We start from the raw sequence: 27,190 nt of genomic DNA on the forward strand, positions 1-27,190 counted from the left end.
TACAGCTTTTGGCAAGTTAACGTCAAAAGTCGATTTTTTTTTTTAGCATTTTAGCTAACCCCAACTCGTTTCCTAACATTAAAGTAATTAACCTAACCTGCGACGTACATTTTCCTAACCTGCTGCGTAAATTCTCATAAACCGCTACGAAAAGTTACATCTGACGTCAATTTGACAATAGCTGGATTCCTTCTAGCCATGACTCCAAGATCGGTTGACGGACGAGCGTCGCGTAAGGGTGAACCGAATTGACGTAAGACTATGACCGTGTTCGAGAGGATCAAAACCGCAACGTACCATTGTGATTGACTGACCTACAAATTGTAGTGAGTTCTTATGTACTGTATGACGCAAGGTGATTTGTAGATCCGGCAGTCAATCTGCTGTCATTTTGATGCTCTCGAACACGGCCAATGATACCTCGCCATATTTGGTGGTTAGTGGAAAGGTCATGGCTAGAAGGGATATAGCGAAGACAGTATGCTGTGGCTACAGCTTTTGTCAAATTAACGTCAAAAGTGCATATTAGCTAACCCTTAACTCTATTCCTAACCTGCTATGTTAATTCTCCTAATTTACGAAAAGTGAACTATGACAAAAGCTGTATCCATCTAGTCAAAACCGAGGGGACGTTTCAACCGGATGCTTCAGATTTATACATCCGGTGAAACATCTGGCTACTTGTTCTATCTGTGGCCATGTTGCATCAACGGGCTTGCCGTGAAGTTATCGCAAAAATATGGTTTATACGGTTTCAAACATCACTGAGGTCGAATTCGCAACAGGTTTGCGTCCGGCTTCTCCCCAGCCCTCGCTGTTTCTTCGACGAACCGGTGCACGTGAAGGTAGATGGACTTTCTCCCCACCAGAAAGTAGAGTTGAGGTCCAAACTCAAGGACGATAAAGGGGTCATCTTCAGAGCTTCCGCTCTGGTCGCTGCAGATGCTAGCGGACAGGTGGACCTGTGTCGCTCTCCCTCTCTGGGCGGCAGCTACACGGGAGTTGAATCCATGGGCTTGTTTTGGGCCATGGCGGCCGAGACTCCACACAGCAAACTGTTAAAAAAAAATGTTTTGGCTTCAATGATGGTTGACATAGAAGTGCTGCATGGGGACACAGGTGAGCTCTTGGCCACAGAGACCAACGAGAGGCGGTTCATGACGGAAGGGGTAAGGAGAATACCGTTGGGCATGAAAGAAGGGAGAATTCGGGGAGTCCTCTTTCTACCACCCGGTTAGTAGGCAATTCAAAATGCCCTGAAGTGGGAAATTATATTTTTGTGGTTATGGGACCAGGATTAAGTTCTAAGGAAATAGAAATCCATAGATTGTTATGTACTGTATTCATACCTGTTTAACGAAGGGGCCTATATTATGATTGAAAAGTGTCTGAATATTTTGTTGTGAGCTCTCCTAAGAATAACACAAATTACAGTTTAGAAGGCCTATAAACTTATGCCTTGATCACACGGACAGCGTCATTGCATTGTGCAAAATGGTACGCAGCATCATCTGGATGTGTGTGCAACAAAAGTTAAACATTCACCTTCTGCTACCATTTCTGTCAAGCCCTCTACGCATACAGTTTGATGCTTACGTTCAATAAATCCAACGTATGCACCACAACTTCTGTAACCGTAATAGCCTTGGTTTCATGCATGTTAACATTAGAAGCCTCCTCCCTAAGTTTGTTTTATTCACTGCTTTAGCACACTCTGCCAACCCGGATGGCCTAGCTGTGTCTGAGTCTTGGCTTAGGAAGTCCACCAAAAACTCTGAAATCTTCATCCCTAACTACAACGTTTTCAGACAAGATAGAACGACCAAAGGGGGCGGTGTTGCTATCTACTGCAGAGTTAGCCTGCAGAGCTCTGTCCTGCTATCCAGGTCTGTACCCAAACAATTTGAACTTCTACTTTTAAAAATCCACCTCTCCAAAAACAAGTCTCTCACCGTCGCCGCCTGCTATAGACCCCCCTCGGCCCCTAGCTGTGCTCTGGACACCATATGTGAACTGTTTGCCCCCCATCTATCTTCAGAGCTCGTGCTACTAGGTGACCTAAACTGGGACATGCTTAACACCCCAGCCATCCTACAATCCAAGCTTGATGCCCTCAATCTCACACAAATTATTAATGAACCCACCAGGTACAACCCCAAAGCCGCAAACACTGGCACCCTCATAGATATCATCCTAACCAACGTGCCCTCTAAATACACCTCTGCTGTTTTCAACCAAGATCTCAGCGATCACTGCCTCATTGCCTGCACCCGTAATGGTTCAGAGGTCAAACGACCTCCACTCATCACTGTCAAACGCTCCCTGAAACATTTCAACGAGCAAGCCTTTCTAATCGACCTGGCCCTTGTATCCTGGAAAGATATTGACCTCATCCCGTCAGTAGAGGATGTCTGGTTATTTTTTTTTTAAATGCCTTCCTCACCATCTTATATAAGCATGCCCCTTTCAAGAAATGTAGAACCAGGAACAGATATAGCCCTTGGTTCTCCCCAGACCTGACCGCCCTTAACCAACACAAAAATATCCTGTGGCGTTCTGCATTAGCATCGAACTGCCCCCGCGATATGCAACTTTTCAGAGAAGTTAGAAACCAATACACACAGGCAGTTAGAAACGCCAAGGCTAGCGTTTTAAAACAGAAATTAGCTTCCTGCAACTTAAACTCTAAAAAGTTCTGGGACACTGTAAAGTCCATGGAGAATAAGAACACCTCCTCCCAACTGCCCACTGCACTGAGGATAGGAAACTCTGTCACCACCGATAAGCCCACTATAATTGAGAATTTCAATAAGCATTTTTCTACGGCTGGCCATGCTTTCCACCTAACTACCCCTACTGCATTCAACAGCACTGCACCCCCCACAGCTACTCGCCCAAGCCTCCCCCATTTCTCCTTCTCCCAAATCCATTCAGCTGATGTTCTGAAAGAGCTGCAAAATCTGGACCCCTACAAATCAGCTGGGCTTGACAATCTGGACCCTTTCTTTCTAAAATTATCTGCCGAAATTATTGCAACCCCTATTACTAGCCTGTTCAACCTCTCTTTCGTGTCGTCTGAGATTCCCATAGATTGGAAAGCAGCTGCTGTCATCTCCCTCTTCAAAGGAGGTGACACTCTTGATCCAAATTGCTACAGACCTATATCCATCCTACCCTGCCTTTCTAAGGTCTTCGAAAGCCAAGTCAACAAACAGATTACCGACCATTTCGAATCCCACCGCACCCTCTCCGCTATGCAATCTGGTTTCAGAGCTGGTCATGGGTGCACCTCAGCCACGCTCAAGGTCCTAAACGACATCGTAACCGCCATCGATAAGAAACAATACTGTGCTGCCTTATTCATTGACCTGGCCAAAGCTTTTGACTCTGTTAATCACCACATCCTCATCGGCAGACTCAGTAGCCTTGGTTTCTCAAACGATTGCGTCGCCTGGTTCACCAACTACTTCTCTGATAGAGTTCAGTGTGTCAAATCGGAGGGCCTGCTGTCCGGACCTCTGGCAGTCTCTATGGGGGTACCACAGGGTTCAATTCTTGGGCCAACTCTTTTCTCTGTATACATCAATGATGTCGCTCTTGCTGCTGGTGAATCTCTGATCCACCTCTACGCAGACGACACCATTCTGTATACTTCTGGCCCTTCTTTGGACACTGTGTTAACAACCCTCCAGACGAGCTTCAATGCCATACAACTCTCCTTCTGTGGTCTCCAACTGCTCCTAAATACAAGTAAAACTAAATGCATGCTCTTCAACCGATTGCTGCCTGCACCTGCCCGCCTGTCCAGCATCACTTCTCTGGACGGTTCTGACTTAGAATTTGTGGATAACTACAAATACCTAGGTGTCTGGTTAGACTGTAAACTCTCCTTCCAGACTCGCATCAATCATCTCCAATCCAAAGTTAAATCTAGAATTGGCTTCCTATTTCGCAACAAAGCATCCTTCACTCATGCTGCCAAACATACCCTCGTAAAACTGACCATCCTACCAATCCTCGACTTCGGTGATGTCATTTACAAAATAGCCTCCAATACCCTACTCAACAAGCTGGATGCAGTCTATCACAGTGCCATCCGTTTTGTCACCAAAGCCCCATATACTACCCACCACTGCGACCTGTACGCTCTCGTTGGCTGGCCTTCGCTTCATAATCGTCGCCAAACACATTGGCTCCAGGTCATCTACAAGACCCTGCTAGGTAAAGTCCCCCCTTATCTCCGCTCACTGGTCACCATAGCAGCACCCACCTGTAGCACGCGCTCCAGCAGGTATATCTCTCTGGTCACCCCTAAAGCCAACTCCTCCTTTGGTCGTCTCTCCTTCCAGTTCTCTGCTGCCAATGACTGGAACGAACTACAAAAATCTCTGAAACTGGAAACACTTATCTCCCTCACTAGCTTTAAGCACCAGCTATCAGAGCAGCTCCCAGATCACTGCACCTGTACATAGCCCATCTATAATTTAGCCCAAACTACTACCTCTTCCCCTACTGTATTTATTTAATTTATTATTTTGCTCCTTTGCACCATATTATTTATATTTGAACTTTGAACTTTCTTCAAATTATAATTCTACCATTCCAGTGTTTTACTTGCTATACTTTATTTACTTTGCCACCATGGCCTTTTTTTGCCTTTACCTCCCTTATCTCACATCATTTGCTCACATTGTATATAGTCTTATTTTTGTCTACTGTATCATTGATTGTATGTTGTTTTACTCCATGTGTAACTCTGTGTTTTTGTATGTTGTCGAACTGCTTTGCTTTATCTTGGCCAGGTCGCAATTGTAAATGAGAACTTGTTCTCAACTTGCCTACCTGGTTAAATAAAGGTTAAATAAATAAATAAATAAAAAACTGCAACGCTGCAAGGCAAACTTCATGTGTACCAAAATCCAATGACATTTACATTTTAGTAATTTAGCAGACGCTCTTATCCAGAGAGACTTACAGTAGTGAATGCATACATTTCATACATTTTTTTATTGTACTGGCCCCCCGTGGGAATCGAACCCACAACCCTAGCGTTGCACACACCATGCTGGCGTTGCAAACACCATGCTCTACCAACTGAGCCACAGGGAAGACAGTGAGCCACAGGGAAGAATTGACACTGTCTGTATGATCAAGGCATTAGATAACAAAGCCTACTTTGCATTGCATAGGTTTTATATAGGTAGGCCAGAAAGCATCTCCACCTGCAGTGAGTAACAAAACAGTCCTACATTTCTCTGTTATTCACTCTCTCCTATTCCTCTTTTATTCCCCAAACCTCACAGGGCAGGGTCCATTCCCCGGTGTACTGGATGTGTATACTCTGGGTGGAGGTATATCAGAGGTCCGGGCCAGTCTGCTGGCTAACAAAGGCATTGTGGTTCTGGCTCTGGCCTACTATGGCTTCCAGGACATGCCCAGAACCGTGCCCAAATACTTTGACCTGGAGTACTTTGAAGAGGCAATCACTTTCCTGAGGCGACAGCCACAGGTTAGTGGAGGAAGAAAATCACTGCCTGTACTCATAAAACATCTGAGTGTAGTGTCCAGCACTCTTAACTCAGACACATTGTGAATATAGGCCATTTGTTCCATGAGAAGAAAATGTCACCTTGAGGTTCCTCTCACTATGCTTCAATATTTTGTTAGCTGTGTAAATGCTACTATCTAGTGGCTTCTGTTTGCTCTACACCAGGGGCTCTCCAACTTTTTGGGGGCGGGACCCCATTTGTGTTAGCAAATTCATCAGGGACCACCTAACAGAGGTGAGACCAAGTCACAATTTTGAAAGCCCTAAGCAAGTCTTAACATTCGAGTCTCGAGTCAAGTCCCAAGTAATAATGGGCAAGTCTCGTAAAGTTCCAAATTCAATAGCTCGGGTCAAGTCATAAGTCCCTAATTTTGGGTTTCGAGTCCTTAAGTAAATGGTTGTGTTTTATGCCAATTTCATTGCAATACATCAGTGATTTTTGACCCACATGTTTGACAAACTGCATCTGCGCCCCACTACAATAATGATATTTTTGGGACCGATGATGCGGAGGTGACACCACAGGTTCCAGAGTGGTGGGGCAAATTGTTTCCCCTGGGGCTTTTCCTAATCTGGTAATCAAATCAAATTTTATTAGTCATATTCGCCGACTACAGCAGGTGTAGTAGACCTTACAGTGAAATGCTTACTTATGAGCCCCTAACCAACAATGCAGTTTCAAAAAAATATAGACAAGAAGAGAGAAAAGTAATTAAAGAGCTGCAGTGAAATAACACTAGAGAGACTATTTACAGGGGGTACCGATACAGAGTCAATGTGCGGGGTCACCGGTTAGTTGAGGTAGTATGTACATGTAGAGTTATTAAAGTGACCATGCATCGATGACAACAGAGAGTAGCAGTGGGAGGGCACTGCAAATAGTCTGGGTAGCCGTTTAACTAGATGTTCAGGAGTCTTATGGCTTGGGGGTAGAAGCTGTTTAGAAGCCTCTTGGACCTAGACTTGGCGCTCCGGTACTGCTTGCTGTGCCGTAGCAGAGAGAACAGTCTATGACTAGGGTGACTGGAGTCTTTTACAATTTTTAGGGCCTTCCTCTGACACCGCCTGGTATAGAGGTCCTGGATGGCAGGAAGCTTGGCCCCGGTGATGTACTGGGCCGTACACACCACCCAATGTAGTGCCTTGCGGTCAGAGGCCGAGCAGTTGCCATACCAGGCAGTGATGAAACCAGTCAGGATGCTCTCGATGGTGCAGCTGTAGAACCTTTTGAGGATCTGAGGACCCTTGCCAAATCTTTTCAGTCTCCTTAGGGGGAATAGGTTTTGTCGTGCCCTTTTCACGACTGTTTTGGTGTGCTTGGACCATGTTAGTTTGTTGGTGATGTGGATACCAAGGAACTTGGTCCACTGCAGCCCCGTCGACGAGAATGAGTGCGTGCTTGGTCCTCTTTTTCCTGTAGTCCACAATCATCTCGTTTGTCTTGATCACGTTGAGAGGTTGTTGTCCTGGCACCACACAGCCAGGTCTATGACCTCCTCGCTATAGGCTTTCTCGTCATTGTCGGTGATCACAGTTGTGTCATCAGCAAATGTAATGATGGTGTTGTAGTCCCTGGCCGTGCAGTCATGAGTGAACAGGGAGTACAGGAGGGGACTGAGCACGCACCCCTGAGAGGCCCCTGTGTTGAGGATCAGCGTGGCGGATGTGTTGTTACCTACCCTTACCGCCTGGGGCTGCCCGTCAGGAAGTCCAGGATCCAGGCTTTCTGGGACAATAGTGTTGATGTGAGCCATGACCAGCCTTTCAAAGCACTTCATGGCTACAGACGTGAGTGCTACAGGTCGGTAGTCATTTAGGCAGGTTACCTTAGTGTTCTTGGGCACAGGGACTATGGTGGTCTGCTTAAAACATGTTGGTATTACAGACTCGGACAGGGTGAGGTTGAAAATGCCAGTTGGTCAGCGCATGCTCACAGTACATGTCCTGGTAATCTGTCTGGCCCTGCGGCCTTGTGAATGTTGACCTGTTTAAAGGTCTTACTCACATCGGCTGCGGAGAGTGTGATCACAGTCTTCCGGAACAGCTGGTGCTCTCATGCATGTTTCAGTGTTATTTCCCTCGGAGCGAGCATAGAAGTAGTTTAGCTCGTCTGCTAGGCTTCTGTCACTGGGCAGCTCTCGGCAGTGCTTCCCTTTGTAGTCTGTAATGGTTTGCAAGCCCTGCCACATCCGACGAGCGTCAGAGCCGGTGTAGTACGATTCAATCTTAGTCCTGTATCAACACTTTGCCTGTGATGGTTCGTTGGAGGGCATAGCGGGATTTCTTATTAGCCTCTGGGTTAGAGTCCCGCTCCATGAAAGCGGAAGCTCTAGCCTTTAGCTCGGTGTGGATGCTGCCTGTAATCCATGGCTTCTGGTTGGGGTATGTACGTACGGTCACTGTGGGGACGACTTCATAGATGCACTTATTGATGATGCCAATGACTGATGTGGCGTACACCTCAATGCCATCGGCGGAATCCCGGAACATATTCCAGTCTGTGCTAGCAAAACAGTCCTGTAGCTGAGCATCTGCTTCCTCTGACTACTTTTTTTATTGGATCTAGTCACTGGTGCTTCCTGCTTTAATTTTTGCTTGTAAGCAGGAATCAGGAGGATATTATTATGGTCAGATTTGCCAAATGGAGGGCGAGGGAGAGCTTTGTATGCGTCTCTGTGTGTGGAGTATAGGTGGTTCTTTTTCCTCTGGTTGCACATAATACATGCTGATAGAAATTTGGTAAAATGGATTTAAGTTTCCCTGCATTAAAGTCCCCGGCTAGTTGGAGCGCCGCCTCTGGGTGAGGGTTATCTTGTTTGCTTATGGCGGAATACAGCTCATTCAATGCTATATTAGTGCCAGCCTCTGACTGTGGTGGTATGTAAACAACTACAAAGAATACAGATGAAAACTCTCTCAGTCGGTAGTGTGGTCTACAGCTTATCATGAGATCCTCTACCTCAGGGGAGCAATAGCTCGAGACTCCCTTAGATATCGTGCACCAGCTGTTGTTTACAAAAATACATAGACCGCCGCCCCTTGTCTTACCAGATGCCGCTGTTCTGTCCTGCCGGTACATCGTATAACCAGCCAGCTGTATGTTGATTTTGTCGTCGTTCAGCCACAACTCCGTGAAGCATAAGATGTTAGATTTTTTTATGTCCCGTTGGTAGTTTAATCTTCCGCGTAACTTGTCGATTTTATTGTCCAAAGATTGCACGTTTGCTAGCAGAATGGAGGGAAGTGGGGGTTTATTCCATCGCCTACGAATTCTCAGAAGGCAGCCCGACCTTCGGCCCCTTTTTCTCCGCCGCCTCTAAACGCAGATCACAGGGATCGGGGCCTGTTCCAGAGGAAGCAGTATATCCTTTGCGTCGGGCTCGTCAGAGTCATGAAAGGAAAAAAAGGATTCTGCTAGTCCGTGGTGAGTAATCGCAGTCCGGGTGTCTAGAAGTTATTTTCAGTCATAAGAGACTGTAGCGGCAACGTTATGTACAAAATAAGTAAAAAAATAAGTTATAAACAAACAAACAAAAAAACACAATCGGTAAAACGTCTGCCTTCTTCTCCGGCACCATCTTAACCAGGTATAAATCAGGAACCTATAGGGCAGTGTTTTCCAAACTCGGTCCTCCGGACCCCAAAAGGTGCACAGCTGATTCAAAAGATCAATCCTGATGATGAGTTGATTACTTGAATCAGCTGTGTAGTGCTAGGGCCAAAACTAAAACGTGCACCCCTTGGGGTCCCGAGGACCAAGTTTGATGTATGGTCTGACAGTGATTTTTCTTTAGTAGTTGTAAAAAGGCATTTACAGTAAATTCGGAAAGTATTCAGACCCCTTGACTTTTCCCACTTGTCACGTTACAGCCTTATTCTGAAATGGATATTTTTTTTTAAATCCTTCATCAATCTACACACAATACCCCATAATAACAAAGAGAAAACAGGTTTTTAGACATTTTTGCAAATGTATTAAAAATAAAAAACATACCTTATTTACATAGTGTTAAAGTTTACATACACCTTAGCCAAATACATTTAAACTCAGTTTTTCACAATTCCTGACATTTAATCCTAGTAAGAATTCCCTGTTTTAGGTCAGTTAGGATCACCACTTTATTTTAAGAATGTGAAATGTCAGAATAATAGTAGAGAGAAGAATTTATTTCAGCTTTTATTTCTTTCATCACATTCCCAGTGGGTCAGAAGTTTACATACACTCAATTAGTATTTGGTAGCATTGCCTTTAAATTGTTTAACTTGGGTCAAACGTTTTGGGTAGCCTTCCACAAGCTTCCTACAATAAGTTGGGTGAATTTTGGCCCATTCCTCCTGACAGAGCTGGTGTAACTGGGTCAGGTTTGTAGGCCTCCTTGCTCGCACACGCTTTTTCAGTTCTGCCCACAAATCTTCTATAGGATTGAGGTCAGGGCTTTGTGATGGCCACTCCAATACCTTGACTTTGTTGTCCTTGACTTTGGAAGTATGCTTGGGGTCATTTGTCCATTTGGAAGACCCATTTGCGACCAAGCTGTAACTTCCTGACTGATGTCTTGAGATGTTGCTTCAATATATCCACATAATTTTCCTTCTTCATGATGCCATGTATTTTGTGAAGTGCACCAGTCCCTCCTGCAGCAAAGCACCCCCACAACATGATGCTGCCACCCCCGTGCTTCACGGTTGGGATGGTGTTCTTTGGCTTGCAAGCCTTCCCCTTTTTCCTCCAAACATAACGATGGTCATTATTGCCAAATAGTTCTATTTTTGTTTCATCAAACCAGAGGACATTTCTCCAAAAAGTACGATCTTTGTCCCAATGTGCAGTTGCAAACCGTAGTCTGGCTTTTTTATGGCGGTTTTAGAGCAGTGGCTTCTTCCTTGCTGAGCGACCTTTCTGGTTACTTCGATATAGGACTTGTTTTACTGTGGATATAGATACTTTTGTACCCGTTTCCTCCAGCATCTTCACAAGGTCCTTTGCTGTTGTTCTGGGATTGATTTGCACTTTTCGCACCAAAGTACGTTCATCTCTAGGAGACAGAACACGTCTCCTTCCTGAGCGGTATAACGGCTGCGTGGTCCCATGGTGTTTATACTTGCGTTCTATTGTTTGTACAGATGAACGTGCTATCTTCAGGAGTTTGGAAATTACTCCCAAGGATGAACAAGACTTGTGGAGGTCTACAATATTCTTTCTGCGGTCTTGGCTGATTTCTTTAGATTTTCCCATGATGTTAAGCAGAGGCACTGAGTTTAGGACTTGAAATACATCCACAGGTACACCTCCAATTAACTCAAATGATGTCAATTAGCCTATCAGAAGCTTCTAAAGCCATGACATAATTTTCTGAAATGTTCCAAGCTGTTTAAAGGCACAGTCAACATAGTGTATGTAAACTTCTGACCCACTGGAATTGTGATACAGTGAATTATAAGTGAAATAATCTGTCTGTAAACAATTGTTGGAAAAATGACCTGTGTCATGCACAAAGTAGATTTCCGAACCGATTTCCCAGAACTATAGTTGGTTAACAAGTGGAGAAGGTGGAAAGTTTTTTAAGTTCTTCGGCGTACACATCAAAGACAAACTGAAATGGTCCACCCACACAGATAGCGTGGTGAAGAAGGCGCAACAGCACCTCTTCAACCTCAGGAGGCTGAAGCAATTTGGCTTGTCACCAAAAACACTCACAGACTTTTATAGATGCACAATCGAGAGCATCCTGTCAGGCTGTATCACCGCCTGGTACGGCAGCTGCTCCGCCCACAACCGTAAGGCTCTCCAGAGGGTAGTGAGGTCTGCACAACGCATCACCGGGGGCAAACTACCTGCTTTCCAGGACACCTACACTACCCGATGTCACAGGAAGGCCAAAAAGATCATCAAGGACAACAACCACCCGAGCCACTGCCTGTTCACCCCGCTATCATCCAGAATGCGAGGTCAGTACAGGTGCATCAAAGCTGGGACTGAAAAACAGCTATCAAGGCCATCAGACTGTTAAACAGCTATCACTAACATTGAGTGGCTGCTGCCAACATACTGACTCAAACCTCTAGCCACTTTAATAATAAAAAATTGGATGTAATAAATGTATTACTAGTCACTTTAAACTATGCCACTTTATATAATGTTTACATCCCCTACATTACTAATCTCATATGTATATACTGTACTCTATACCATCTACTGCATCTTGCCTATTCCGTTCGGCCATCGCTCATCCGTATATATTTTTATGTACATCTTCTTATTCATTCCTTTACACTTATACACACACAATGTAGTTGTTGTGAAATTGTTAGATTACTTGTTAGATATTACTGCATGGCCAGAAATAGAAGCACAAGCATTTCGCTACAATCGCATTATCTGCTAACCATGTGTATGTGACCAATAAAATGTTATTTTATTTAACGAGATTTGTGGAGTGGTTGAAAAACGAGTTTTAATGACTCCAACCTGAGTGTATGTAAACTTCCGACTTCAACTGTAAGTATTCAGACCCTTTGCTATGATACTCGAAATTGAGCTCCGGTATATCCTCCTTCCATTGATCATCCTTGATGTTTCTACAACTTGATTGGGTTCCACCTGTGGTAAATTCAATTGATTGGACATGATTTGGAAAGGCACACACCTATCTATATTAGGTCCCACAGTTGACAGTGCATGTCAGAGCAAAAACCAAGCCATGAGGTTGAAGTAATTGTCCGTAGAGCTCCGAGACAGGATTGTGTCGAGGCACAGATCTGGGGAAGGGTAACAAAAAATGTCTGCAGCATTGAAGTTTCCGAAGAACACAGTGGCCTCCATCATTCTTAAATGGAAGAAGTTTGGAAACACCAAGACTCTTCCTAGAGCTGGCGGCCTGCCAAACTGATCAATCGGGGGAGAAGGGCCTTGGTTAGCTCCAGTGTTCCTTTATGGAGATGGGAGAACCTTCCAGAAGGACAACCATCTCTGCAGCACTCCACCAATCAGGTCTTTATGGTAGTGGCCAGACAGAAACCACTCCTCAGTAAAAGGCACCTGACAGCCCGCTTGAAGTTTGCCAAAAGGCACCTAAAGACTCTGATTATGAGAAACAAGATTCTCTGGTTTGATGAAACCAAGATTGAACTCTTTGGCCTGAATGCCAAACGTCACATCTGGAGGAAACCTGGCACCATCCCTACGGTGAAGCATGGTGGGGATGTTTTTCAACGGCAGGGACTGGGTGACTAGTCAGGATCGAGGGGAAAAATGAACGGAGCAGCGATCCTTAATGAAAACCTGCTACAGAGCACTCCGGACCTCAGATTGCGGTGAAGGTTCACCTTCCAACAGGACAACGACCCTAAGCACACAGCCAAGACAACTCAGGACTGACTTCGGGGCAAGTCTTTGAATGTCTTTAAGTGGCCCAGCCAGAGCCCGGACTTGAACCCCATGGAAAATCTCTGGAGAGACTTGAACATTAGCTGTGCAGCGACGCTCCCCATCCAACCTGACAGAACTTGAGAGCATCTGCAGAGAAGAATGGGAGAAACTCACCAAATACCGGTGTGCCAAGCTTGTAGCGTCATACCCAAGAAGACTCGAGGCTGTAATTGCTGCCAAAGGTGCTTCAACAACGTACTGAGTAAAGGGTCTGAATACTTATGTAAATGTGATATTTCAGTTTATTTTTAACACTTTTGCAAAAATGTCTAAACCTCATTGTGGGATGGTGTGGATTTTTTCTAAACATTTATTTGGCTTATTTCTGGAGGTGGATATTAGATTTGAGATTTTGTCAGCATTTTTATTTTCATTCATTTTGGTGTAGAATATACGTTAAAGTCACCGTAACTGAGCTTCTCAGTCCTTATACATAGAAATTCCCCCGAGGAGAATCCCAGACCCTAAGGGGACTAGAATTGGTCAAACCCGCAGTTTAATACTTTTAATCAAATCAAAATAAAATTGTCACATTTTATTGGCCACATACACATATTTAGCAGATGTTATTGCGGGTGTAGTGAAATGCTTGTTCCTAGCTCCAACAGTGCAGTATTATCTAATAATTCACAAATCTAAAAGTAAAACAATGGAATATCTAAATATTGGGATGAGCCATATCAGAGTGGTATTGACTAAAATACAGTGAAATAGAATACAGTATGAGATGAGTAAAGCAGTATGTAAACATTATTAAAGTGACCGATGATTCCAATGCTATGTATATACACTGCTCAAAAAAAAAAGGGAACACTTAAACAACACAATGTAACTCCAAGTCAATCACACTTCTGTGAAATCAAACTGTCCACTTAGGAAGCAACACTGATTGACAATAAATTTCACATGCTGTTGTGAAAATGGAATAGACAACAGGTGGAAATTATAAACAATTAGCAAGACACCCCCAATAAAGGAGTGGTTCTGCAGGTGGTGACCACAGACCACTTCTCAGTTCCTATGCTTCCTGGCTGATGTTTTGGTCACTTTTGAATGCTGGTGGTGCTTTCACTCTAGTGGTAGCATGAGATGGAGTCTACAACCCACACAAGTGGCTCAGGTAGTGCAGCTCATCCAGGATGGCACATCAATGCGAGCTGTGGCAAGAAGGTTTGCTGTGTCTGTCAGCGTAGTGTCCAGAGCATGGAGGCGCTACCAGGAGACAGGCCAGTACATCAGGAGACGTGGAGGAGGCCGTAGGAGGGCAACAACCCAGCAGCAGGACCGCTACCTCCGCCTTTGTGCAAGGAGGAGCAGGAGGAGCACTGCCAGAGCCCTGCAAAATGACCTCCAGCTGGCCACAAATGTGCATGTGTCTGCTCAAACGGTCAGAAACAGACTCCATGAGGGTGGTATGAGGGCCCGACGTCCACAGGTGGGGGTTGTGCTTACAGCCCAACACCGTGCAGGACGTTTGGCATTTGCCAGAGAACACCAAGATTGGCAAATTCGCCACTGGCGCCCTGTGCTTTTCACAGATGAAAGCAGGTTCACACTGAGCACATGTGACAGACGTGACAGAGTCTGGAGACGCCGTGGAGAACGTTCTGCTGCCTGCAACATCCTCCAGCATGACCGGTTTGGCGGTGGGTCAGTCATGGTGTGGGGTGGCATTTCTTTTGGGTGGCCGCACAGCCCTCCATGTGCTCGCCAGAGGTAGCCTGACTGCCATTAGGTATCGAGATGAGATCCTCAGACCCCTTGTGAGACCATATGCTGGTGCGGTTGGCCCTGGGTTCCTCCTAATGCAAGACAATGCTAGACCTCATGTGGCTGGAGTGTGTCAGCAGTTCTTGCAAGAGGAAGGCATTGATGCTATGGACTGGCCCACCCGTTCCCCAGACCTGAATCCAATTGAGCACATCTGGGACATCATGTCTCGCTCCATCCACCAACGCCACGTTGCACCACAGACTGTCCAGGAGTTGACGGATGCTTTAGTCCAAGTCTGGGAGGAGATCCCTCAGGAGACCATCCGCCACCTCATCAGGAGCATGGCCAGGCGTTGTAGGGAGGTCATACAGGCACGTGGAGGCCACACACACTACTGAGCCTCATTTTGACATGTTTTAAGGACATTACATCAAAGTTGGATCAGCCTGTAGTGTGGGTTTCCACTTTAATTTTGAGTGTGACTCCAAATCCAGACCTCCATGGGTTGATAAATTTGATTTCCATTGATTATTTTTGTGTGATTTTGTTGTCAGCACATTCAACTATGTAAAGAAAAAAGTATTAAATAAGATTATTTCATTCATTCAGATCTAGGATGTGTTATTTTAGTGTTCCCTTTCTTTTTTTGAACAGTGTAGATAGGGCAGCAGTCTCTAAGGTGCGGTGTTGAGTAACCGGGTGGTTGCCAGCTAATGATGGCTATTTAACAGTCTGATGGCCTTGTGATAGAAGCTGTTTTTCAGTCTCTCGGCTCCAGCTTTGATGCAACTGCAATGACCTCGCTTTCTGGATGTTAGCGGGGTGAACAGGCCGTGGCTCAGGTGGTTGATGTCCTTGATGATCTTTTTGGCCTTCCTGTGACATTGGGTGCTGTAGGTGTCCTGGAGGGTAGGCAGTGTGCCCCCGGTGATGCGTTGTGCAGACTGCACCACCCTCTGGAGAGCCCTGCGGTTGCGGGCGGTGCAGTTGCTGTACCAGGCGGTGATATAGCCCGACAGGATGCTCTCAATTGTGCATCTGTAAATGTTTGTGAGGGTTATAGGGGCCCAGACAAATTTCTTTAGCCTCCTGAGGTTGAGGAGGTGCTGTTGTGCCTTCAACACAGTGTTTGTGGGTGGATCATTTCAGATTGTCAGTGATGTGTACGCTGAGGAACTTGATGATTGAGTTAGAGGCGTGCATGGCCACTCAGTCATGGGTAAACAGGGAGTACAGGAGGGAGCTGAGCACGCACCCTTGTGGGGCCCCAGTGTTGAGGAACGGTGAAGTGGAGATGTTGTTTCCTACCTTCACCACCTGGGGGCAGCCCGTCAGGAAGTCCAGGACCCAATTGTACAGGGCGGGGTTCAGACCCAGGGCCCCGAGCTTAATGATGAGCTTGGAGGGTACTATGGTGTTGAAAGCTGAGCTGTAGTCAATGAACAGCATTCTTACATAGGTATTCCTCTTGTCCAGATGGGAAAGGGCAGTGCGATGGCGATTGCATCTTCTGTGGATCTATTGGGGCGGTAAGCAAATTGAAGTGGGTCGAGGGTGTCAGCGAAGGTAGAGGTGATATGATCCTTAACTAGCCTCTCAAAGCTCTTCATGATGACAGAAATGAGTGCTACGGGTGATAGTCATTTAGTTCAGTTACCTTTGCTTTCTTGGGTACAGGAACAATGGTGAACATCTTGAAGCAAGTGGGGACAGCAGACTGGGATAGGGAGAGATTGAATATATCCGTAAACACTCCAGCCAGCTGGTTTGCGCATGTTCTGAGGACGCGGCTAGGGATGCCGTCTGGTCCGGCAGCCTTGCGAGTGTTAACACGCTTAAATGTCTTACTGATATCGGCCACGGAGAACGAGAGCCCACAGGCCTTGGGAGCGGTCCGCGTCAGTGGCACTGTGTTATCCTCAAAGCGGGCGAAGAAGGTGTTTAGCTTGTCTGGGAGCCAGACGTTGGTTTTCGCTTCGTGGCTGGTTTTCCCATTGTAATTGTCTGTAGACCCTGCCACATACGTCTTGTCTGAGCTGTTGAATTGTGACTCCTCTTTGTCTCTGTACTGATGTTTTTCCTGTTTGATTGTCTTGTGGAGGGAATAACTACACTGTTTGTATTCAACCATATTCCCAGTCACCTTTCCATGGTTAATTGCGGTTTGCACTTTCAGTTTTGCGCGAATGTTGCCATCTATCCACAGTTTCTGGTTTTGGTAGGTTTTAAGTCACCATGGGAACATCATCCCCTATACACTTCCTGATTAACTCTGTCACCGTGTCTTTGTATACGTTAATGTTACTCTGAGGCTACATGGAACACAGCCCAGTCCTCATGATCAAAACAATGTTGAAGCATGGATTCCGATTGGTCAGACCAACATTGAATAGACCTTAGCACTGGTACTTCCTGTTTGAGTTTCTGCCTATAGTAAGGGAGGAGCAAATGGAGTTGTGATCAGATTTTGCAGAAGGGAGGGCGTTGCAGGCATCTTGAAAGGGGGAGTAGCAGTGGTCTAGTGTTTTTCAAGAGCGAGTACTACAGTCAATGTGTTGATAGAACTTAGGTAGTGTTTTCCTCATTTGCTTTGTTAAAATCCCCAGCTACAATAAATGCGGCCTCAGGGTATGTGGTTGCCAGTTTGCATATAGTCCAGTGTAGTTCCTTTAGGGCTGTCGTGGTATCGGCTTGAGGCGGAATATACACGACTGTGACCATAACCAAAGAGAATTCTCTTGGGAGGTAATACGCTCGGCATTTGATTGAAGTGTTCTAGTCAGGTGTACAAAAATATTTGAGTTTCTGTATGTTATCACAATCACACAATGAGTTGTTTATCATGAAACCTAAACCACCGCCTTTCTTCTTCCCGGAGAGTTCTTTATTCTTGTCTGTGTGATGAACTGAGAACCCAGCTAGCTGTATGAATGGGGACATTATATCCTGAGAGAGCCATGATTCAGTGAAACAGAGTATGTTACAGTCCCTGATGTCTCTCTGGAAGGAGATCCTCGCCCTGAGCTCGTCTACTTTATTGTCCAGAGACTGAACATTAGCGAGTAATATACTCGGAAGTGGTGGATGGTGTGGTCGCCGCCTGAGTCGGACTAGAAGTACACTTGGAGCAGCCTCTGGGATAAGTTCAATTGCCCTGGGGGGTAAGAACAAAGGCTCCAATTTGGGAAGTCGTAATGCTGGTGAGTTAGCGCCGCTCTGATATCCAAAAGTTATTTCTGGCTGTATGTAATAACACCAAAAAAATTATTGGCTAATGTAAGAAATAACACACAAACAAAATACTGCAAAGTTGCTAAGGAGCTAGAAGCAGAGCTGCCATGTCTGTCGGCGCCATCATACTCTATCATTAACAAAATGATCCTCATTCATAAAACCTTGGTCATCACTTTCTACATTAATGGGGAGGTTAACTTGACCCCAGACAATCGATCTGGTATGTTTTTTTGCTTTAACCCCTGTGATAATAAAACAGATTTTATTTTGTTGTTTTTATAGGTACAGGGTCCAGGAATAGGAATCCTGTCCATCTCGAAGAGTGGGGATCTGGCTCTGTCCATGGCCTCTTTTCTCTCTGGCATCTCAGCCACAGCCTGCATCAACGGCAGCAACGCTAATACGGTGGTGCCACTGCACTACAAAGACCTCATCATCCCTTCCATCACGCCTATCGTTGAGAACGTCACCTTCTCACCGTCCGGCATCCTTGACATCCGAGACGCCTTACCGGACCCAGAGACCGAGGGGAACCGCGGTTCCGTGATCCCAATAGAACGTTCCAGTTCTAGGTTCCTCTTCGCCGCCTCTGAGGACGACAGGAACTGGAACAGCTGTCTCTTCGCCCAACAGGCCGCCGCCCGGCTGAGGCATCATGGGAAAGAGAACTTTGAGGTAAGGAAATAAACCTGACCACAAACATTTTGATAGCAAAAAGTTTAATCAAGTACTACTAGATAAACACATGAGGTTTCAGCCTAAACTGCCTTTACTGAATAGCAGGGGTTGAAACTGAAATTATACTTCCAATAGTTTCGTTCTGAACAGAACCTCTATTTATTTTATTCCGTTCCATTGTTCTGACCAGCATAGTAAAGTTAGTTCACTGAATTATATACTAGCTAGATGCTTATGGAGGAGCTGCTAATATGGAGGAACTTTGAGCGTCAGAGTTGTCTCAATGACGTGATAACTATAGTATTCTTAACTAGCCTAAACTAGCTGGCAGGCAGACACTGAAAGGCAGAGACACACTTTTGATTTGAATGCAACCTTCCATACATACAATGCCTTCAGAAAGTATTTATACCCCTTGTCTTATTCCACATTTTGTTGTGTTAAAGCCTGAGAAAAAGAAGAAACCTGCACACTACTCCTGCTAGTATCACTGCTCTTTATCTAGCTTATCAGCCTCAAAGCCTTTGTCAGAGCCTGAATTCAACATGGATTAAATGTATTTTTTTCCCTCACCCATTTACACACTTAAAAAAAAAAAAAACTTTTGCAAATGTTTTGAAAATGAGATACAGATATCTCATTTACATAATTATTCACACCTCTGAGTCAATACCTGTTAGAACAGTCGTCACCAACCTTTTTTGAGCCGAGTTCTACCGTTCATGTTTTTTTAAATCATGACTTAAACATAAGCCTATGCAACATTAACCTATTAAAAGCAGTAATTTTTGCAGTATGCTATAGGCCCAATACATTATCACTTTGCTGTGCACTCGAGGAAGCAGCAGACACGGTGATCTGAGCAATCCGATTGGCTAGCGGTAGGCCTATAGGTGCACTTGATTTACTCTCCAGTTTGTACCTTCAGACACTTGAAATGGTTCAAAATGGAAACGCAGTGGTGGAAAAAGTACCCAATTGTCATACTTGAGTAAAAGTAAAGATACCTTAATAGAAAATGACTCAAGTGAAAGTCACCCAGTAAAATACAACTTCAGTAAAGTTATTTGGTTTTAAATATAATTGAGTATCAAAAGTTAATCAATTACCAAAATATACTTAAGAATCAAAAGTAAAAGTATAAATCATTTCTAATTTCTTATATTAAGCAAACCAGACGGCACACTTGTTTTTTTATTTATGAATAGCCAGGGGCACACTCGGATATCATTTACAAATTAAGCATATTGAGTCTGCCAGATCAGAGGCAGTAGGGATGACCAGGGATGTTTTCTCGATAAGGGTGTGAATTTGACAATTTTCCTGCCTGCTAAGCATTCAAAATATATAATTTTGGGTGTCAGGGGAAAATGTATGGAGTAAAAAGTATATTTTCTTTAGGAACGTAGTGAAGTAAAAGTTGTAAAAAAAAAAAAAATTCTTGGCTCTGTGCTTAGGGTCATTGTCTTGTTGGAAGGTGAACCTTCGCCCCAGTCTGAGGTAGAGGTCGACCGATTAATCGGAATGGCCGATTAATTGGGGCCGATTTCAAGTTTTCTTAACAAATCGTATTTTTGGACGCCGATTTGGCCGATTTTAAAATAAAAGTAATTTAATATTTACATTTTTTTTTTGACCTTTATTTAACTAGGCAAGTCAGTTAAGAGCACGTTCTTATTTTCAATGACGGCCTAGGAACGGTGGGTTAACTGCCTTGTTCAGGGGCAGAAGACAGATTATTACCTTGTCAGCTCGGGGATTCAACCTTGCAACCTTACGGTTAACTAGTCCAATGCTCTAACCACCTGCTTTACATTGCACTCCACGAGGAGCCTGCCTGTTACGCGAATGCAGTAAGAAGCGAAGGTAAGTTGCTAGCTAACATTAAACTTATCTTATAAAAACAATCAATCAATCATAATCACTAGTTAACTACACATGGTTGATGATATTACTAGTTTATCTAGCCTGTCCTGCATTGCATATAATCGCTAGGTACACATTACTCCAACCATAAACATGAATGCCTTTCTTAAAATCAATACACAAGTATATATTTTTAAACCTGCATATTTAGCTAAAAGAAATCCAGGTTAGCAGGCAATATTAACCAGGTGAATTTGTGTCATTTTGCGTTCATTGCACGCAGAGTCAGGGTATATGCAACAGTTTGTGCCGCCTGGCTCGTTGCAAACTAATTTGCCAGAATTTTACGTAATTATGACATGACATTGAAGGCTGTGCAATGTAACAGGAATATTTAGACTTAGGGATGCCACCCGTTAGATAAAATATGGAACGGTTCCGTATTTCACTGACAGGAAAAACGTTTTGTTTTTGAGATGATAGTTTCCGGATTCAACCATATTAATGACCCTTGGCTCGTATTTCTGTGTGTTATTATGTTATAATTAAGTCTATGATTTGATAGAGCATTCTGACTGAGCGATGGTTGGCAGCAGCAGGCTCGTAAGCGTTCATTCAAACAGCACTTTTGTGCGTTTGCCAGCAGCCCTTCGCAATGCATTGCGATGTTTATGACTTCAACTCCCAAGATTAGGCTGGTGTAACCGATGTGAAATGGCTAGCTAGTTAGCGGGGTGCGCGCTAATAGCGTTTCAAACGTCACTCGCTCTGAGACTTTGAGTAGTTGTTTCCCTTGCTCTGCATGGGTACCACTGCTTCGAGGGTGGCTGTTGTCGATGTGTTCCTGGTTCGAGCCCAGGTAGGAGGGAGGAGAGGGACGGAAGCTATACTGTTACACTGGCAATACTGAAGTGCCTATAAGAACATTCAATAGTCAAAGGTATATGAAATGCAAATCGTATAGAGAGAAATAGTCCTATAATTCCTATAATAACTACAACCTCAAACTTCTTACCTGGGAATATTGAAGACTCATGTTAAAACGAACCACCAGCTTTCATATGTTCTCATGTTCTGAGCAAGGAACTTAAACGTTAGCTTTTTTACATGGCACATATTGCACTTTTACTTTCTTCTCCAACACTTTGTTTCTGCATCATTTAAACCAAATTGAATATGTTTCATTATTTATTTGAGGCTAAATTGATTTTATTGATGTATTATATTAAGTTAAAATAAGTGTTCCTTCAGTATTGTTGTAATTGTCATTATTACAAATAAACAAAAAATAATAATCGGTATCGGCGTTGAAAAATCCTACGTTTTTCATCAAGGATCTCGCTGTACTTTGCTCCATTCATCTTTCCCTCGATCCTGACTAGTCTCCCAGTCTCTGCCGCTGAAAAACATCCCCACAGCATGATGCTGCCACCACCAGGCTTCACCGTTGGGATGGCGTAATGCTGCAGAATGCTGTGGTAGCCATGCTGGTTAAGTGTGCCTTGAATTCTTAATAAATCACTGACAGTGTCACCAGCAAAGAAATTTCACACCTCCTCCATGTTTCACGGTGGGAACTACACGTGCAGAGATCATCCATTCACCTACTCTGCGTTCCACAAAGACACGGTTGGAACCAAAAATCTCAAAATTTGGACTCATCAGACCAAAGGACAGATTTCCACCGGTCAAATGTTCATTGCTTGTGTTTCTTGGTCCAAGCTTCTTCTTCTTATTGGAGTCCTTTGTTAGTGTTTTCTTTGCAGCAATTCGACCATCAAGGCCTGATTCACGCAGTCTCTGAACTGTTGATGTCTGTTACTTGAACTCTGTGAAGCATTTATTTGGGCTGCAATTTCTGAGGCTGGTAACTCCTAATGAACTTATCCTCTGCAGCAGAACTAACTCTGGGTCTTCCTTTCCTGTGGCGGTGCTCATGAGAGCCAGTTTCCTCATAGTGCTTGATGGTTTTTGTGACTGCCCTTGAAGAAATGTTCAAAGTTCTTGAAATTCTCCGCATTGACTGACCTTCACATCTTAAAGTAATGATGGACTGTCATTTCTCTTTGCTTTTTTGAGCTGTTCTTGCCATAATATGGACTTGGTCTTTTACCAAATAGGGCCCTCTTCTGTATACCACGCCTACCTTGTCACAACACAACTGATTGGCTCAAACGCATTAAGAAGGAAAGAAATGCCACAAATTAACTTTTATCAAGGCACACCTGTTAATTGAAATGCATTCCAGGTGACTACCTCATGAAGCTGGTTGACTGTGCCTGGAGTGTGCAAAGCTGTCATCAAGGCAAAGGGTAGCTGCTTTGAAGAATATCAAATATATTTAGATTTGTTTCACACTTTTGGTTACTACATGATCCCATATGTGTTATTTCATAGTTTTGATGTTTTCACTATTCTACAATGTAACAAATAGTAAAAATAAAGAAACCCTTGAATGAGTAGGTGTACTGTGGTGGAATTATTGTAATCAAAAAGAGACTTTTAGATTTCTTCAAAACAATCAAACTTTATTTAATTACTGCAGTAATGGAGCTGGTTGGTAATCATCCCTGGAGGTGATCATTAGGAACTCAACGAGCTGGTTTGAGCCACAGCATTTTATAGCAAAGCCCATCCTCCTTCAGTCTACATGACAAACAACAGATGTGTGGAATGGATCACAAGGTTAAGATTTGTATGAAAGACACTTATAATTCACAAATGACAGTATCTGCTGTAAAAACTGTCCTCATTGTGTAGAGACCAGGGTCTGGCCCTCCAACTCCATACTGGAGCCATCTCCCGCTGGTGCCCCAGTACAGAAACATTAACTCATGCTCTGGAATGCAGTATCACCCAAAGACATCGTACATCTCCTGTCAGTGTTAAATCTCCCAGAGGCCCACTTTCAGTTCACACAGACACAATACAGTTATAAGAACCCTCTATTCTCTTACGTAAAACAACCATTTGATGCAGGTACAGCATTATAACAATCTTGCAATTGTGCTCTCACAGTCCAAACTTCTGACTGGTTCTGTACTATATACATTTTACAGACACAGTATATTTTTACAATAGTTATCTTTTGTTTGTTTTTAGACCCATCCTTCAGCTACCCTCAACCCCTCCCATTGATCTTTCTAGGGCTTCCAGTTTTTTCTATTTGCCGTATATTTTTAAACTGTGCTGTTTCAGGAACAGATCATTGTGTCTTTTCTTAAATGCTTTTGACTGCACCTTGACTTGGCGTTGGTTGATGTTCTGTCCTCTTGTCATTTCACCACCAGGTGGTGATGTACCCCAGGGCGGGGCATTTTCTGGAAGTACCCTACATGCCCCACTGCCCGTCAGGCTTCCACACCGCGGTTGGTCAAGTAGTGGTGTTTGGGGGAGAGGCTAAAGCCCACCATCAGGCTCAGCTGGACCTGTGGAGGAGGGTCCAGGAGTTCTTCAGGAAACACCTGGATGGGAACAACACTGCCCAAAAAGCTATGTTATATACTAGTGGGTAAGACAAGGGTTTCCGTCAGGAACATTTGGCACGGGACAACATAACCGGGAAGATTTTAATTTACCAGACATTTGAGAAATTTACCGGACATCCATATGCATTCAGATCCGACTAAAAAGAGAGAGGGAAAGAAACTGCCAACCTGGCGAGGCCAGTGCCATCGATAAACAAGGGATAGCCTATTGGCCAAATGAGCCACATTTTAGTTGTCCTTAACAGCCTATAACAAATTACAAAAACACTTACTTCAGTGTTTTAGATGTGTAGCATAAGCAAACATGTATGGCCTATTGTTTTATTGATTTTGACTTTCCTAAAACAATTGTCCACCTCACGGTTCAGCTGTCGGAGATTTGAGCACTAAATGCATCAGGGCATTGCATGCCTATGCCTATAGGCTTAGACGTCCACCATATGATATTCATATTTAAAAAAGACATGTAAAATAAGAGAAACGTATTCGTTGCCCCAGAGACGGAGAGAGGAGATATGCCAGTGGCATGCTACGACACCTCCATGCACTTGTCAGATGGTTACATTCATTTTCAATGATAATATTTTTTATAAAGATACTCCTATAAACAATATAATGATTAACTCTGGTAGGCCTAAAATGTTCTTCCTCACATTAACTTCAACTGTCGGAGTCGGTTGGAGCGTTGGTGCGCACTGCTTTCATAGTCCTGCAGCAGTCAAAGTTTAATAGCCACACCAAACTTTCACAAAAGGGAAATATCAAAAGTCAAGTCATTGTTTGTAGAGAAAATATGAGCAGGCTATTATATTGCGGTAAACACACCATTATACATTATATCATTTGGCCATTAAAAACATTTAATAAAACATTTAACAGAATTTAAACACACTTGTGAAGCAATTACCAACACGCTGGTGCCTACCGTATCCAACAAATGACAGCAATAGTATAATAATATTTTATTTTACAACAGGCCCACTTTTTAACCTATTTTAAACTAAATACGAAGCACACACAGATCAGACTTAAAACAAAAATGTCTCAACAGAATTATACAAACACGTTTTACATATTTCAAGAACTGGTTTAGATTAATAAATAGACCTACACTAATAGCCATATACAATAATAGGGTAATGATAAAACAAATTATTATAAATGCAAGTTCCAAAATAGCGAGTTGCACAGGAGCCTGCATTTGGACGTGCCAACGTTCTTCTAATCTTTGTCTACTACAGTATTAAAACTTGGTCACAGAGGAAATTCCCCTTGTAGGCTTTTCACTGTAGACATACTTTTTCCCCCTCTAACTTTCATTTTACTTAATAACCGAAGAAGGATAGAAAACAATTGGTTAATCGCTCAGCACTATTGAGCATGGCCGGACTTCCGCATTTGGGGCCCAGGGGCACAACATTTTGCCATGGTGCTGAGAGTAAAATGTGCAGTTCTTTATAATGCTATTCTACACATTTTGTTAGGAGGCTAAAGGAAAATGTTGCAGTTTTAATGCTAATTTCCTGCAATTCTACACAAATTGCTATCATATATGCTATGCCCGTTCAATAATCTGTCCCTGCTAGTGACTAACAAAATCAATGTGGTATTCAGCCATGATTACTACTAGTTTACATAGCTGGCAAGACTAACTTAAACATCAAAAAATTGTTAGCTAACATGGCTAATTGAATGACTGACATATCAAAATTAAAACTGCTGATGCACAACCAAATTTCAAAATTGCACCTTGTGTATTTTACTGAGGGTTGCAAAATTCTGGGAACTTAAAAAAAAAAAATCCATGGTTTTACAGACATCCTGGTTGGAGGATTCCGGATTTCCTGCTTATTCTCTCCTGATTCTGGGAATATGTTTTGTAAATTGATCCGTGGGCATCAAAATTAATTACAGATGTTTATGCTACCGCTTCTCAAGAGGGACAAACAGTAATATTGCAGTAATATTGCAGTTTTTTCTAGTTTATTTTAAGGGAGTATGCGAGGCACAAACGTTCGCTTTGCTTAGCCGAGTTCTGCTAGGAACAAACCAAACCTAGTATGCGGGCGCCTTAAAGGTTAGGGTTAGGTAAGGGTACGAACGTCCCAAGGAACCCGGATGGCACTAACCCCAAGCAATAATGCGAGAGGAGGACCCCACATAAGATAATTATTGTAGTAGGGGAATATTTTGGGGAATATTCAGAGTTGGAAACATTCCGTGGGAATTAACGGGAATATATGGGAATAACGGAAATATATGCAAATTAATATTAATACCATTTTAAATGTAGATATTTTTTGCATTGGATTATATTTACCATATCATATGAAGACAGAAACAAACCTTTTATAAGTAGACATAATTGCAAATTATTAAATCCAATAGAAATTTTAAAACTATTTAGTTACGAATTGAACTTTAATTAAATGAGTTGACTCTTCACATGGAATGATTTCACTGAACAACAAAAGAAAGGGAATATTGAATGATCCCCAATGATCCATAGCATCTCCCAAAAATGTTTTCAACATACATCTGTAAAATGATAGTCTAGAAACTAAGCTTTGGTTGTCTTCCTCTCATGCTTCTATGTCTTCTCGCTGGACCTCCTCAATGTCCACCTCTTGAACATCAGACTCTGAGGGCTCATCTTCACTGTCACTTTCCAATCATGTTGAGGATGGCTCGATGTCAGGCTCAAAAAGCCTCAAATTTGCCCAGATGGCCACCGATTTTTCAAACCTTGCGTTGGTCAGCCTGTAGCGTGCTTTGGTGTGTGTGTTCCCAAACAAGGACCAGTTGCGCTCTGAGGCGGCTAATGTTGGTGGGATTTGGAGGATGATGGCGGCAACAGGGGAAAGAGCCTCAGATCCACAAAGTCCCTTCCACCAGGTGGCTGATGAGATATGTTGGCACAACTGCCATATTGCATCTCCATGCCAAATCCCTTGCTTGGATGTGTACTTCGCCAGACTGCCAAGAACCTTGCCCTCATCCAGGCCAAGGTGGCGAGACACGATAGTGATGACACCATGGGCCTTGTTGATCTCTGCACCAGACAGGATGCTCTTGCCAGCATACTTGGGGTCCAACATGTATGCTGCGGCATGTGTGGGCTTCAGGCAGAACTGCAATTTCCTCTGCTTGGAGCAACAGTGAAGTGGGAAGGGCAGTATGGATATCTTCTCTTACATCTGCAAGCAGTCTGAACATCAGACAGGATGGCATTGT

At 43.7% G+C, this 27,190-nt stretch overlaps 1 protein-coding gene across 1 annotated transcript; it reads left to right on the forward strand.

Annotated features, from left to right (window-relative positions):
- Nucleotides 1–676: 676 nt before the first annotated feature.
- Nucleotides 677–25,614, forward strand: LOC106607018 (acyl-coenzyme A thioesterase 1). Its single transcript, XM_014203546.2, has 4 exons — nt 677–1,233; nt 5,304–5,509; nt 18,207–18,599; nt 23,759–25,614. Exons 1-4 carry the CDS (start codon nt 699–701, stop codon nt 23,981–23,983), a joined length of 1,359 nt encoding a protein of 452 aa, XP_014059021.2. The 5' UTR covers nt 677–698; the 3' UTR covers nt 23,984–25,614.
- The last annotated feature ends 1,576 nt before the right edge of the window (nt 25,615–27,190 follow it).

This window comes from Salmo salar, chromosome ssa06 (assembly GCF_905237065.1).
Source record: "Salmo salar chromosome ssa06, Ssal_v3.1, whole genome shotgun sequence".
Classification (NCBI taxonomy): Eukaryota; Metazoa; Chordata; class Actinopteri; order Salmoniformes; family Salmonidae; genus Salmo; species Salmo salar.